This window comes from Manis pentadactyla, chromosome 8, assembly GCF_030020395.1.
Source record: "Manis pentadactyla isolate mManPen7 chromosome 8, mManPen7.hap1, whole genome shotgun sequence".
Taxonomy (NCBI): domain Eukaryota; kingdom Metazoa; phylum Chordata; class Mammalia; order Pholidota; family Manidae; genus Manis; species Manis pentadactyla.
Genome location: NC_080026.1, coordinates 19,935,258 through 19,951,142, shown reverse-complemented (window position 1 = coordinate 19,951,142; position 15,885 = coordinate 19,935,258). Strand labels below are relative to the sequence as shown.

The 15,885-nt window shown below is 38.3% G+C and overlaps 1 protein-coding gene across 7 annotated transcripts; it reads right to left on the bottom strand.

Moving 5' to 3' along the window:
- Window positions 1-696: 696 nt before the first annotated feature.
- On the bottom strand, window positions 697-13,386 carry NMI (N-myc and STAT interactor). Of its 7 annotated transcripts, none has more exons than XM_036928288.2 (9): window positions 13,208-13,379; window positions 10,393-10,469; window positions 9,590-9,676; window positions 8,395-8,490; window positions 6,248-6,410; window positions 3,387-3,493; window positions 3,113-3,299; window positions 1,938-2,044; window positions 697-1,169 (listed from the first exon to the last, which is right to left on the bottom strand). In XM_036928288.2, exons 3-9 carry the CDS (start codon window positions 9,668-9,670, stop codon window positions 966-968), a joined length of 945 nt encoding a protein of 314 aa, XP_036784183.2. In that variant the 5' UTR covers window positions 9,671-9,676; window positions 10,393-10,469; window positions 13,208-13,379; the 3' UTR covers window positions 697-965. The 7 variants fall into 7 exon arrangements, with proteins under 7 accessions (XP_036784183.2, XP_036784184.2, XP_036784189.2 ...); XM_036928289.2 differs by lacking the exon at window positions 13,208-13,379 and adding an exon at window positions 12,871-13,194; XM_036928294.2 differs by lacking the exon at window positions 8,395-8,490 and having other exon boundaries at window positions 13,208-13,385.
- Window positions 13,387-15,885: the final 2,499 nt, after the last annotated feature.

The window sequence follows — 15,885 nt, the reverse complement described above, 5'->3', positions numbered from 1 at the left end:
TTGTTGTCATTAATCTACAATTACATGCAGAACATTGTTTACTAGGCTCCCCCCTTGTTGCCAGCATTTTAATATGCATTTAATTTTGCTGTTGGCTCTTTATGAAACATACCATATTAGGGAAGAAGTTGTCCAAACATTCTTTACCAAAGATAATTTTAACTTCCCTGAAAAGGAATCTTAAATTTTACCATCTAAAGTTTTTGCAAATTAAAAACAGTGGGATGCTAATTAACTAGGTCTCTCTCCAACTTAATTTTAAGACCCTAAAGGGCAAGTACTGTGTTTTTACTTTCAGGGATTCCCCAGCATCTGGTATGATGAGTGATGAGATATCAGCTTGGCACTTACCTCTCTCTTCATTCCAAGGATTTTATGCCCTCCAACTTACTCTTTCTATTGTAAGTGTAAAAGAGAAAATTCTTTCTTTCTTTACAATTTCTGTTTGAAGAGGGGATGTCTTGGAAGTAATCAGAGGACCTTTGGCACTGTGGGAAGTTCAGGAAAAAGACCACACCTTTGGAGCTGTGGAGTGGGAAATGATTGCTCTTGAAGTCCCTTGAAAATTCATTACAGTCTACAGAAATCACAAACTGCTAAATGTAGGTTAAAAGTCAAGTCTGAGTACTGCTGGATCTGGGGCCAAAACAAAATTGGCCCACATCACAATGACAGAAGGAATCAACACAGCAGGGGTACATTTGGATCATTTATGCTTGATTTCAGTGGACGTGGCACCAATCCACATAATTTATGAACAAAATTGTTCTTAATACAGTGCACTTATTAGATTTATAAACATGCAGCACAGTTTGAAACAAAAAAATTCAAAGACATGGAAATTTATTTTGTATCTAAGAATAAATGGACACTAAAAAATTTTTAAGTGTCATTTTTTTTTCAGGAAAACAGATACTTATTTTTGTCAAACACTGATAATGATTTGGACCCAGTAGCTCTAATTTTCATATGATTCCATGAGCCTCTTCTTCAAAGTATGCTATGTGGGCTTCACCTAGAGAACATTTGACTACATCTACTTCTCCACCTCCATTCTTCTCTCGTTGAAAGTGAATGTTAAGTAAATCCTCTACAATCTCTTCATCCATCATCTGAAGGTCTTCCATTCCAGTCAGAAGCACTGTCCTCTCAGATATTCCTGAAAATACCTAAGAAGGGAAATAAAAAAGATAAATAGGAAGTTTTCTAAGAGCTTTGAGGTGCAAAACTTTACATTTATAACCTCCGCTTAATATTTTGGGCTTTATCTTAGGAGAGACAAGGAGCATCAAGAAGATTTTTTAAGCAAGAAGACCTCGGAGTGGGATGTGAGTTTCAGAAGGTAACTCTGGTGGCATCATGAAGAACAGAGGAGAGGAAGGCAAGTCTATGGACAAAAGACCAGCCAGGAAGGTAGGCAGGGGTGCAAACAACAGGATCGTTATTGTTACAGTGATCAAATGAATGTTGAAGGTGAAGCAAAACAAAGAGGTAAGCATGAGTTCTAGCCTTCAGGTCGGTGGATGAGGCAGATGGTGGTGCCATTTAATACTTGAGTAGGAACAGAAAAAGGGAGGTTTGGGGTAAAAATAATGAATTCAGAGAAAATGATCAGGAAGAATTATTTTTAATGCCTAATGGCAGTAGACACATGAGAGAAATGTAGCTATGTTTCCACATACAAAAATAAAGATTGTGGCATTATCTGAGTAATTTCCGTTTTTAAAAAGTACATGATAAGTGCAGGAGGGTACAGTTTTACATTAAAATATTATTTAGAAAGACAAATTCATTCTGCACCAAGCAGGCATGGATAAACTGTTTTGATAGCCCCACTAATATGATTCCAACAGTAACAGACTCAACTTTTTCTTTATTTTTTGTCATTTGGGATGGAGCAGTAAGTTCCCAAAATGAAAGGAGGGAGATGACCTTACCTGAAAATTTCTCAAGTGCGTTTCTACGTATGGAGAAACAGTGACTCTATGGCAGTGTTGATTTATATAAAGAGGATAGTCTTTCTTTTTCAAAATCTTGTCAGCAACTAGAAACAAATTTTTAAAACATTATTTTCTTTTTCATACCATAACATTTTTTAATCAAAGTTAAAATTTCCTTCAAACACAATGATATCACAGTAAACAGTGAGTTGAGTGGTAAATTTTTAAGAAATTCTACAGTCCACTTCAAAGACTTCACAGTACACAATTTTGAAAAATATAAAGTCAAACAATAATGAGGTTTAAATAAATCCTTCCATCTTGAACTGTTCATTGCAGTCAGTTCATTGCAATGCACAGAGGGCTACAATGTCCCCAAACAGACCTGCCTTGAGCTACATAAAGTGCAATAACCATCTGCAAAAAGTAACCCACCCAGCCTAACAAGTCTGAAAGTTCCCCAGTTTTTCAAGAGTGAAAATGAAAACTGTATTTGGATACTGTCTCTATATATTTTACCATACACACACACATACATACATACACACACACATATACATACACACATATATAGTAAATAACTGTATTACTATAAAACATGTACTACATATATACATATAATTTGTGTGTGTGTGTGTGTGTGTGTGTGTGTGTGTGTGTGTGTGTATGCATGGAAAGCTGTTCTTTCCATTCTCCCCTCCACTTACCTGGAATAGATTCCCTCTTTGTCAGTCACAATAGGTAGGAGGTAGAGACAGACATAGACAGACAGATAGATATACTTAAAAATTTCTCTGCCACAAACCAGCTGTGTGATTTTGGGTAAGTTTCTTCACTCCCTAAGCCTCAGTTTCCTCATCAATAAAGTAACTATAACACCTACCTACAGAGTTATGTTGGGATCAGATGAAGATGTATGTATATAACACCAGGCAGGTGATGAAAATGCCCTAAGATTTACATATGTGCTATTTATAATATTATCATTCCCAGTAGCATTCTCAGAAATCATTTTTAGGACTTGATCCTTTTATAAGGCTAAAAAACATGCCCTATTATTATACTGACTAATAAATTCTAAATAAAAAAAGTAGAAAAGGAATACTATCAGCAATGGTAAAACATAATATAAGTGGTGGAGTATTTTTTTAACTTTCTAAATGTGTGAATACCTCCCATTTCCACAAATGTGATGACGGCGCTCCGGGACTGCTTGTCATACTCCACACACTCCACTTGTCCACCTCCGTTTTGGGACTTAGTGAAGCTCAGTTCTAGCTTGTCTCTCATCTGATTTTCAGGCAACTCATCAGGAATTTCAGTAACATTGATCTTCATTTTAGACACATCTACAGGAACCTGGGAAATTGTTTCATGATCAGAAATATGGATAAGAAAAGTGTTCATGTTTAACAAATCCTAAAAAACTTTAATCCACAGTGTTACCTGGAATCTGACTCCAGAGTTTAATGGAACGGGGTTGGCCATCACCTCCACCTCTAAGTCCTCTATCTGTACATAATGTTTCCCCATCCTGATCACATTTTGGGCAACTGAAAAATAATTTGGGAAGTATAAATTTCCATTACCTCAATAAATTTTTTAGTCTCAGTTTAATAATAAATTATCCTGAATATTTTAACTAGTCTTTAATTTAAAGGATCTAATTTTTAAATTTTCTTAGGATTTCCAAATGAATATGATCTTTTCAGTAAAGTAGGATACATTAATGACAAAATACATCAGCAAAAATTGCAATGTAGAAATCCTCCTGCTCCAAAATAGTGAATCTGTGGCATCTTACTACACTGATGGACAGTGACTGCATTGCGGTGTGGGTGGGGACTTGAGAATATGGGTAAATGTAGTAACCATGTTGTTTTTTCATGTGAAGCCTTCATAAGAGTGAATATCAATAATACTTAGTAAAAAAAAAAAAGAAATCCTCCTGCTCCAGATTCATCTATTAAGAGATTAGCCTGCTAATTCTCCAGATATTCATGTATTATTTCATTACAGCTACACACCCTTCCTTTCCAGAAAATTCTCTTAGTATATTAAAGCACAGCCAGAAATTTCTTCCATGTTGAGTAAGCTGGGAAAACCTCTGTGGGTCAGTCCATTCTGACAATTTTATCTATCATATGTCACTACTTAATATGTTATATATACCATAGAAATAAATATTCATTTTTGTCTCTACCTTTCCTAAAAATTATATATTAAACACCACATAGGCTTGAACATCAAAGAGTGAGGTGGGGTATTGTCTTTTTTGCCATATAAGGAGAAATTTACTTTTGCTAAAATACTTGGGAGATCACTTACCAAAAGCTGGTAGCCTTGCTATACTGATCAAAAAATCAAGTCTGATTCATTCATGCAAAATGGGAGAGACTCAACAATATAATTTTGTCAAAAATCATTAGAAATCCAAACAGCAACTGTATTTTAGTTTAAAATGTGAGTATATGTTTATTTTTAATTGTGTGATATGAGAGCTTACAGCACTCCAATTGTTAATATTTGGAGCTGCTTACTTTAATTCATCATGAAGATAAGAGATGCCCTCTCCCAATCTGACAAACCTCACATGTGTTGATGACAGCCAGAGAGCACACCATGGTCACAGGAGGAGAGGAGCCAGGCTAAAGGGCAGGGCGTCATCATGTGGGAATTCATACTCACACCACGATAGGACTCTACGACTTGAATTATGACTTTTTTTTTTTGATAATGACAACAGGCCATAGTAACAGAAAATATCAATAAAGTAATACTTAGAGGATGCTCTTTCTCTCTCACACCCTCCACCCAAACACCAACATCTGGTGATGTGACGCAGCTGAGAGGCACCACTTGTGTCTCAACTTTTGAGACTCTTCACTGTCAAAAGCCAACTCTTATTTAATTGTGTATAAACCCAAAGCTGTCCCAGGAAACCAAGACCTCCAAGCTATGCCAAGGGCTAGACCAAGAGCTATTCCTAAGATGCAGAGAATCAGCTGTTTGTGAAGAGAACCCTATTCCCAGCATTCCCAGGTAATCCCTGTGCAGAATCCTTGCCTCCCAAACCCTCACTTCTGCCTTTCAGTCCCACCCAATCGCCACTGCCAACTGTCACCACGGCTCTTGGTCTCCTCCTGCACCCTAAGCAGGGTGGACCTGCTGTGAACAAGTGGTATGTGTGTATTGGCCTGTTGGAATGTCCTTTTTACCATTTATTTTCAGGTATAGTGATGGACCAGGCATGAGGAGACACAAGTTATTATTATAGATTCTAAGAATCTGAGCCCTGGAAGGGCTTGTGAAGACCACCTGGCCCCATCCCATAACGTGATGAATATAAGAATGGAGGCCCAAGACGGCAGCCCGCTGGGGGTTGTGGGGAGTTGGTCCAGCAGAAAGTATGTGGGTATTTAGAGTGTGGCTCTCAGGTCTACAATTTATTAACTGTACAACCTTGAGCAAGTTTTGTATCCTTTTTAAGCCTCTGTTTTCTTATCTGGAAAGTTCCTAACATGTAGCAATTATGACAGCTAACATTTATTAAGAAAATATTTATTATGTTTCAGATACTGCGTTAAGTATATTATCAACATTTCTCATTTAATACTCAAAGCAACTCCATGAGGTAGGTACTACCACAAAACCTATCATAAAAATCTGAGATTTATAAGGAAACCCACCCAAATCACACTTCTAGAAAGGGGCAGAGCTGGCACTCAAATCTGATTTGTCTCAATAAGGAGCACCCCCAGCTCTGAACAGGGCCCTAGACCAGGGCAGACTTGGCAAATTGGGCTCCATCCCAAATATCTGACTCCTGGGCCCTTTCCATTCACTGGTCATGTGCCCTTAAAGTTAATCATTTAAACACCTAGCCTCTGTTTCCTTAACTACAAAATGTAAATAGTAACTCTCCTCTCCTATTGTTTTCAGTTATGTGAGTATAAAACAAGATAATGCCATGAGAACTCTCTGAGAACTGTGTAGACCTCTACTACCTTAAAACATGATTGCTAGTATTTTTTTGGAGGTAACAGGTGAAGCAGAAAGATTCTGGTATTAGACATCACAACCCAGAGGTTTCCAAAGAGGGATCATATTACGTCACTTACCATGCCAAACTCAGTTTTCTCATTGCAAAATGGGGATAATCATACCTGCCTCAGGGTGTCATTATGAAATGAGATGAAACAAAACGTAAAAATTGCAAAGCAAGAGCCAAATATCTACAAAAGCTCTTTGAAAGGCCACATTCTTTCCAAAGGTAACATGGTAAAATTTGTTAACATTAGTCTCACCTTCTTCTTTTTCAAATGTGATAAGCGCTTGTCCTCTTCGTAGCTCATAAAAAACTTGGGAGCTCACTTGAAATAAACAAGAGGTGTTAAAAAACTGGCTGTCCTTCTCAGGATTCTCTGAGGATGTGAATTTCATCTGTATTGCGGGAATATCCACTTTAATCTAAGTCAAACAGAAATGTTTGATTAAAATCAAGACAAGAAATAACTTAAGTCCTTCCAGTGAGAATGTGATTTGATCATCAAATAATTCATTCTCCACTGATTTCAGAACCTCTCCATTTCTTCTTCCCAGGTAACTGCCCAGTAATGTAATCTGATGCTGATCCTTTAATATTATTTCACAGATGAAATTATAAGTATATAATCTCTCACTTTTTCTAATGAATGTTTAAACTTGTCAGTATTGTCTGGTGTTAGATTCTAAAGCCTACATCATTCCTGCAGATAGGTACCTTTTAAGCAATAACAGGCTATCTTATAAGAGAATCATTAGGCAATATGTTTACTCTCACTGAAAAGAGGTATAAAATAGGGTTAGGTGCCTACTATGGTTATTTTGACAGCAAGCCCAGATAGTTTCATCCAAAAAGAAAGATTCTGAATTATATGATTTAAAACTTACCAATTTTAATACCCCTTCCCCCAATACCTGTCCATCAGCTTTTTAACCATTACTAAACTTAGGTTTATAAAAATGGGGAGGGACACTATCAACAGGATTTATAATCTGGAGGATAAAGCTAAGTGGTTATACTTAGTTGCTCCAAATCAATGGAATTAACAGACACACAACTACATATAAAAGCACAAATAAATCAGGTTTTTGCATTTCTATTTGCCGTGGTTGTTTTACAGGCTGAAATTAAAAATGTTATCTTAAAGGGATTAGAAATATTCAATGAGCTATTTGATCTGATCTTACATTTATTCCCTACCTTTACATGTAGCTTCCGTAGAATTCTGATACCATAAATGTGATTTCAAAACAATCTGCAATGTCTGAGGAAAGGCAGAGTGCTTTTCTGGATATCATGTGGAACTATCCAGTATACTCTGAGAAGTCAAGAGCTTTCTGGAGTGAGGGTGCCTGATTCTAGACCTGAGCACACTGTGGCAGAAAGCAATTCACTTACCTCTCTGGATCATGGTTTCGGTCCTCTGCAAAGGGGACCAACTGAGCTGGACGACTTCTCAAGGCCCACTGAGTTAAAAGACTAAATGAATATGACTCTCATCTAAAAGGTAACCAGAATCCAAATGGAGTCTTCTCTACGCCTCATAAACACGGGGAATCTCACTTCCTGATATTCAACATACTACCCCCCATTTCAGAAACAAAAAGTGACAAAGCTTTAAGTATCTAAGTTGTTTTAAAAAGGCATTTTTTTAAAACAATATGAGTTGCCATGAAGAGGAAAGGGTAAAAGTTACATCTAATTCAAACACAGGAAAATTTAGGAGACAATTTAAATGATGAAGATATATGTCCAAATTTAAGGGATGAAAATATATGTCCAGTTTTTTCTAACTGTGAAATTCATTTAAATTACTTGGATGAGGAGACAGTAATAAAAACTTAGAAGACCAAGAATTTGATCCAAGAGTGATCGATAATAACCATCATGCCTTGTTTTTATAGAAACATATACATATATTTTTTTTTTTATGCATTCTCCTTAGTGTATACAGCAAGATAAAATTTTACCAAGTGATCACACGCATGCGGCCAACTCAGTAAACATATCTAACACCCAAGAAGCCCTCTTGGTTTCTCTTCCAGTTCCTACGTGCCCCCAAGGGTATCGACACTGCTAATGCCGTGTCTATCGACCCGACTTTTGTGCTTTCAATGGAACCATGTGTTATGTCCTCTTTCATCTCTTTTTGGCTCAACATTGTTCATGAAATCCACCCGTGTTGTTGCATAAAGCTGTAGTCTGTTCATTCCCATTGTGTGAAGGCATCCCATTTTATTGATTCATTCCACCACGGAGGGACAGTTGGGTTCTTTCCAATTTGGGACTATTACAAACAGTATGCCATGGATGACCATATGTTCTAAAAGTGGATTTTGAATAATCAAGTTGCGTTTTCCTGAAAAATGGTGTCAGTTAAGATATGATACATAAAATAATTAAAGGTACCTGGAAGTTTCTGGCGGCCTCTTCTAACTCAGCTTCAAGCTTTTGGATTTCCTCCTTTAACTGACTATTTTCCTTTACAATTTTATGAATTAATCTCTGAAAAAAATCAAACAGCTCATGACCTCATTTTTCTAAATAAATTAAAGAAGCTAAGTTTCTCTCACCCTGAGCAAGGCAAAGAAAGATATTAGACAGTCTCAAAATAAACATGTTCATGTAAATAATACATTTGTTGAAGTTTTACATCATCACCTATCGATTCTCCTACCACTGGCAAGTATTACCGCCATTATACAAAGAGCCTACCTTTCGCACTAGACCAAAGTCACAGAAATTTTTTGTTGTTGTTGTTATCATTAATCTACAATTACATGAAGAACATTATGTTTACTAGGCTCCCCTCTTCATCAAGTCCCCCCCACATACCCCATTACAGTCACTGTCCATCAGCGCAGTAAGATGCTGTAGAATCACTACCTGTCTTCATTGTGTTGCACAGCCCCCCCAAGCCCCCCCTACATTATACATGCTAATCCTAATGCCCCCTTTCTTTTTCTCCGCCTTTATCCCTCCCTTCCCACCCATCCTCCCCAGTCCCTTTCCCTTTGGTAACTGTTAGTCCATTCTCGGGTTCCAAAGTCACAGAAATTTTTATGGTAGAGCAAGGATTGAACAAAGACAGAAATTTTTTATGGTAGGGCAAAGATCTGATCCCCAGATCTTCTGAATCTTACTTTAGTTCTAACAACTCCTTTCCTAACTATTTGTGACTACAATATGGTTTTTAAATTGCACTGTAACTACACACATTACTCTGGAGCAATTAAAAAAACTTTTGCTGTGATTCACACACTACAGCTGCCATTATCAGATATGTAGCTCTGGGTGTAAGCTTCCTGAGACTCCATTCCCTCTTGGGTCTAATCAGATCATTCCTAACTAAGCTCTTAACTTCTAGGTGCAAATCAAAGAAATGAGGGAGGGAGTGTAAAAGCAGCTAATGTGGAAAGTTTGTAAGAAAAAGAATAGAAATATGATTTTTTAGTAAGGCTTAAATAATGGAGCACAGAAATTCTGAAAACCCTAATATGTTCCCAAATCTAAGGTAATGTTGGACAAAGACATATAAAATATGCCTTACTGCACACTGATAGAAACTAATTTTCAATAATACACAGTAATTTTTCCTTTTTACCTCTTTTTGTTCATCTTTGGAAAATTTTTCATCTCCATGCTCCTTAAGAACTTGTGTTTTGTTACCTCCATCAGCTGCCATGATTCCCTAATTATTATAAGAAATAAATATCATAAAATAGCATATATAGACAAATTAAAAAAGAAGTAACAACTTCTACCCTTTTACAGAAGAAACATCTCCTTTGCTGTAACTTTTTTCCGATCTTTAGTATCATGTGACTTATACCCAAACAAATTCTATATTTCAAATAACTTTCATACCTATAAATGTGTAAAAGGGTTCTAAAAATCCATTGCCTTTCAACACAAAACTAGAAAATAAAAGGTATCAACATTCCTCGCAGTTCACATCTCAATCATAATATGGTACTCCATTTTAAAAGGCTACTATATTGGTCTTCAGCCTTTTTAAAAGGTTTTGATTTAAATATTTAATTCTCCCTATTGTACTCCCCAGATGTAAATGGAGTAAAAAGCCTCCTCTACCTGTACAGGGCATCTTATATGAAGGTTTCACAAACCCTTCCCAGTCTATACATTTGGATAGGAAAAAAATTGTTATCTTTACTTCTAAGAACCTCAGATTGAAACCTTGCATTCCCTTCAAATACGAATATAGGCAACAAGCCACAAAGCATTTATAGTACCTTGACAGAAGTCACACAGTGGCATAGGTATTTTTGTTACTGGCAGACACTACAGGTTCATGGTACTCATCTTTACTTATTAAAAAGAACTTAACATGGAGATTTAGGTATGCAAGCAAACACTGCACTTTATTAGAGAAGGAAACAAAATCACCTTGATAGACCAAGGTGGACTGCTCAAGACAGAGTTCTCAAGGCCCACTGAGTTAAGGAGGTTCTCACTGGCCAAATCTGGGAAAAAATTAAGCATAAATTAAATAATGACAATAGTGATTAAATTCACTGAATAAAATAGAAGACTATGACTCCATTCTAACTTACACAAAACAAACTAACAAATGCACTGAAATTTTGGTGAGGAAAGGACCATTTAGCTTCAAAATACTTCCCTACAAAATATTTATTTTGTAAAGAGTCACTTTACAGTAAAGAAGCCAGGCAGACACCACCATAATGAAATAAGCAAAGTAAATGAGATAAATCAAAATTATCTGCCATCTGATAGGGTACACTGGGAACACAGTATGACTTCTATGATATTCCAGCCAATAATGCATAATCTGAATCTCAGTTTAAGGAAACATTAGACAAACTGGCCTGTTCTCTTCAAAAGTTTCAAGTTCATGACAGCCAAGGAAAGCCTGAGAAACTGTTCTACACAGGAGACAAGAGAGACATCACGAATTAAATGCAATACATAATTCTGAATTGGATCCTTTTGTTATACAGGGTATTGTTGGGACAACTAGCAAAACCTGAACTGAATCCAAGGATTAGATGGTAGTAATGTATCAATATTAATTTCTAGATTTTGATCACCATACTATGGTTATGTAGAGAACACCTTTTTTGTAGGAAATACTCCAGAATTCTGGGTATTAGATCATGAAGTTGGAAACTTATTCTCAAATAACTCAGCGAAAATAAAAGTTGTTCGCACTGTATGTTCAACTTTTCTGTAAGTTTGAGGCAGTTTCAAAATAGAAATACTAGTAGCTCCCTGTTGCATCAGCAACTGCAGAATCCTGAGAATGGCCATTGGACACCCATCCAAAGTTTTACACAATCTAATAACCCCAAAGTACTTCCTACTCTTATTTCAACAACTCATAGAGTAAGTTCCTAACCACACTCAACACTCAAGGGTCCCTATTCTCCCTTCTGCCCCTCAATGTTACATCCTTCCTCCCCTCCCAACCTTAATTTCCACCTAATGAAATCCTACGGTTCTTCAAAGTTCATCCCAAATTTCCCACAAGTTCTTTAAGTCTTTAATGATTCCCCCAGAGGACATTACTTCTCCCTCTTCTTTTACCTCTTTCGGGGAGCTTTAAGGATTTGTGTACCTGTTAATTTCAATGACTAAATGGTCATGACCTTGAGGCCCAGGATGATAACCACTCCTCTTTGCATCTGTTCAGAGCACAAGTTTACACAGTGAAAACACTCAATATTTATAGAATTGTGTGGTATCTTGACTCAGGTATTTATTCTGCTCAGGGTATGTCATGCGCACAAACTTCTCTTACTACATTGTCAGAAAACTGCAACATTATTTAGTTACATTTCTAAAGGTCAGTTTTCTTCAGAGCTCCTAATGAACGCTCTCAGTTTATTTAACTCATATAAATGGTGTATTACAAAATACCTCCAGAACTTTTTTCAGCATATTTAGCATCTCGATATTCTCCCTCTTTGCATGAGTGGGATGTACATCAATAGGGTTCCTTTCATGCAGTCAGATGGTAGGCAGAATAATGACCCTCCAAAGATGCCTACGCCCTAAACCCAAGAATCCGTGAGTATGTTAAATTACACTGCAATGTTGAATTAAGGTTGTAGATTGAATTAATGTTCCTAATTAGCTGACTTTAAAACTGGAGATCAGTCTGAATTACCCATGGGGCCCAGTGTAATCACCAGGGTCCTCAAGTGAAAGAGGAAGGTAGAAGAGCAGTCAGAGGGAGATGTGACAACAGAACAATGGTCAGAGTGATGCAACGTTGCTGGCTTTAAAGACTGAGAAAGGGCACCACTGAACCAAGGAGGGCAACTAACAGAAGCTGGTAAGGGCAAAATAAAAACAAAAACAGATTCACACACACCACCACCAGCCTCCAGAAAAGGCAGACCTGCAGAAACCTTTATTTTAGCCCAGGTAAGACTTCTAGCCTATTATAAGATAAAATGTGTGGCTTTTAAGCCACTAAATCGCTGACAATTTGTTATGGCAGCGAATTAAAAGCCCATACAAATCACCACCACCCACCTACCACCTATTTTCCCCATATACTCATATCCCTGTGGTGCCAGGCCTGACAGCTGCATCTTCCCGTATGCACGCCTGGCAGTAAAAGGCAAGGAAATGAGGGGAAGGAAAAAAGCAGGTGACGATTAATAAAATGGTGATACATACATACAGTTATAGTTTTTTTTTAACTCATGCATGCTCTATAGACAGGAAAACAGTATTCGTCTTTGAATGTCTCTTTCAAGAAAATCCCTGCAAATTCTAAAATGTAAAGCTCGACTGCCAAACCCCTACACCTGCCAAAGAGAGCAAAGCCTAAGGGCCCAGCGCTCCCCAGAACCTTCTGGAGAGACACCGCGAGCGCAGCGGGGAAACACAAACCATTCTAAGTTTCGATTTCCGAAATGAAACAGAGCGCGCTTTAGAGACCGGTGAGGGGCCCGGGCTGCGCGGAGAGGCCGTCGGGGCCCAGGGGCGGGCCGCCCCCGCGGCGGCTGACAGCGTCGCCGGAGCGCCGGGGCCGCGGGCGCCGCAGGGTCGCGGTGGGAGCGGACGGGACGGGAGGGGGCGGGAGGGGGCAGCCGCTGCGCGCTCTCAGCCCCGCGCCGCGCCTCGCGGTCCCCGGCCCCGCGGGACCCGCCTCCCGTCCCACCCGGGCCTCGCTCCCCGGGGCGACCAGCCGCAGGGACGGCAGCCCGGGGACGCGCGCCGCACTCACCCGCCTCGGCCGGCCCCGCGCAGCCCCGCGCCCTTCCCGGAAGCCCCGCGCGGCGGCGCGCCAGAACCCCCGCGGCTCTGGCTGGCTCCGCCGGACCCCGTTAGTCCCCGGTGGCTTCGGGGTGCCTTCCCGGGGAGGGGTCGCCCAGGATAACCGTGTGCTTTCTTTAAAAAAAAAAAAGAGGAAAAGAAGACTCTGCTCAATGGTGATTTTCTTTAAAACAAACTGTTCAGAATTCTAAATCGGTGTCTCCAGGAACCAATCACTAACAAGTCAAAACTATTTTCACTTTCGATTTTTAAAACCCGGCTGTTTTTGCAGCGAACTGTGGGTTACCACAGCGGGGAGGGGTTGGGAGGCAGACAAAACAGGTGAAGGGGATTAAGAGGTACAAACTTACAAATATAAAATAAGTCTTGGGAATGTAATACACAGCATAAGGAATATAGTCAATAATATTGTAACAACTTTGTATGGTGACAGAGCATTTCCTAATATGTAAAACTATGGAAGCTCTATGATGGGTACCTGACACTAATAGGATATTGTATGTCAGTTACACTTCAATTGAATAAATAATAAGTAAATTAAATGGCTGTTTTGTTTTTGTTTTGAGGTCATCTACCCTGACAGTATTCCTGAAGTTTGCATAAACACTAATTTTAGGACATGTTTTAAAAAAACATTCTTTTTGGTGGGTATGTTACTGGACATATTGTCAGAAAAGTGGATTGAAACCGAATAAGGTCAAAGCAGGAGTCTCTTTTCAGATTGTAATCCTCACTGAAATTTATTGCTCGTTAGAACCTTAATCTACTAATTTTTAACATCAGGACAAGATTAACTTTTCTGCGTGTCCTTTGCAAAGCCCTCCTCACCTCAGTGAAGTTGGCAAAGCTGTGATGTTCAGCTGGTTTCTATGACCCAAGTCCCTTGAACGTTTTCTTGTAATATTTTGTTTTGTTGTGAAGCTTGTAAATAAATAAATCACTAGGTGTGATCCTTTCCTTTGAAAATAAAAACATCTGGTTTATTTCAAGAAGTGCAGTGTTTGTTAATTCTACACAAAGAACCGCCCTACAGCTGCATTTTCTCATGGAGGCCAGGGCAGAGATGTATCAAAATTATTTCCAGGCATAAATTCTAGTTTATACTGCTATAAAGTCATATATAATAACTGATATAGTGATCTAAAAATAACATATTAACAAAAGCCAATATCCTTTATGCCAAGAATATCCATGTTTAAAATGGCCTTTCTAAGTGAAAAAACCAAAGTGGTTACATGACTTTAGTTTTGTCATCAGCCCAGTTAGAATAAACAAAAATTCCATCTATTGCAACTTGAGGACTATTTCTGTTCTACCTTAAAATTTTAGAGAACATGAACTCTATGTTTTCAGACCTCATTTCTTCTTTTATCTTTTTTTTTCTTTTTATAAGAAGATATTAAGCAACAGAACCATGGCCAGAACAGGACTGATCTAATACTCAGATCCTGAAAATAGGGCAAAGGGTACAGGTGTAGGTCTTTTTGGCCACCTCCATGCTAAACGCTCCTGAGTAACACTCTGAATTCAACTCAGCTTCAGACCCAGTGCTCTGCCAAGTGCTAGGGTACTAAAGATGAATACTCAGTTCCTGGACATATTATTAATCATCATAATTGCTACATTTACTGAGGATACCTGGGCATTTTATAAACATTTTTATTTTGCCAACAACAATATGAGGTATAGGTATTATAACCATTTTGCAGATGAGGATATTAAGGCTTGAAGAAGTGACCCAGAAATCAAGCAATATGTGATGACATTAATATACTTTACTCTCAACCATGAAATCAGTGTCTCCACACTGTGTTCTATGGTGCATAGAGAAGGAGAAATTCTATGACCAAAAATGATTAGAAAAAGCTGCATACAAGATTCACTTTTGGAGATTCACAATGCATATCATCAGCACATTTAGAGTTTTAAGAAGTATTTCAGGGAAAAATTAAAGCACACATTAGAAAGTTTAACTTTATTTAACCTTGAATTTATCAAACTAATTTGACCACCAAACCCTTTTTTTCATGGAGCGGCTATTCAAATACTCAAATTTCTTATGGGGCAGTATAAGCAATGTCTTACAAATGATGAGTTCAGGACATGCTACCCCAAAGTATGGCATTGTAGCATATCGCATATTTTAAGCTGAAGGAATTTGAAAAAACAGTAGAGGCAAGAAAAGCATTCTGACCTTTTCCCTGACCACCATCCTTCTCCTCTAAACAGGCCATAAAACCTCCTGGGAGAGGTGCCCTCCCTCTACTTGGAGGAAAGGAGCATTCTTATCTCCCAAGACAAAGAGGCTCTGAGAAGAATCCTAGCAAACAGGCCAGGCTGTTTCCCCCAGTTCATTGCGATTACCTCATACTTCCTGATATATCTTATTTCTACATGGCCGCCCACCTTTCCTTAAACCTAACATAAAAATACTCAGGTCTGACTGTTTCTTCAGGGCTTCGTTTCCTTATGAAGACTTGGGTCATGTAAAATTTATATTACATAAATGTGTGGGCTTTACAACTGCTAATCTGTGTCAGTTTAGTTTTCAGACCCAACCGGAGACCCTAAGAATATAGAGGAAAATTTTTTCTCCCCTAAATTATACCATTTATACACTAAATTATA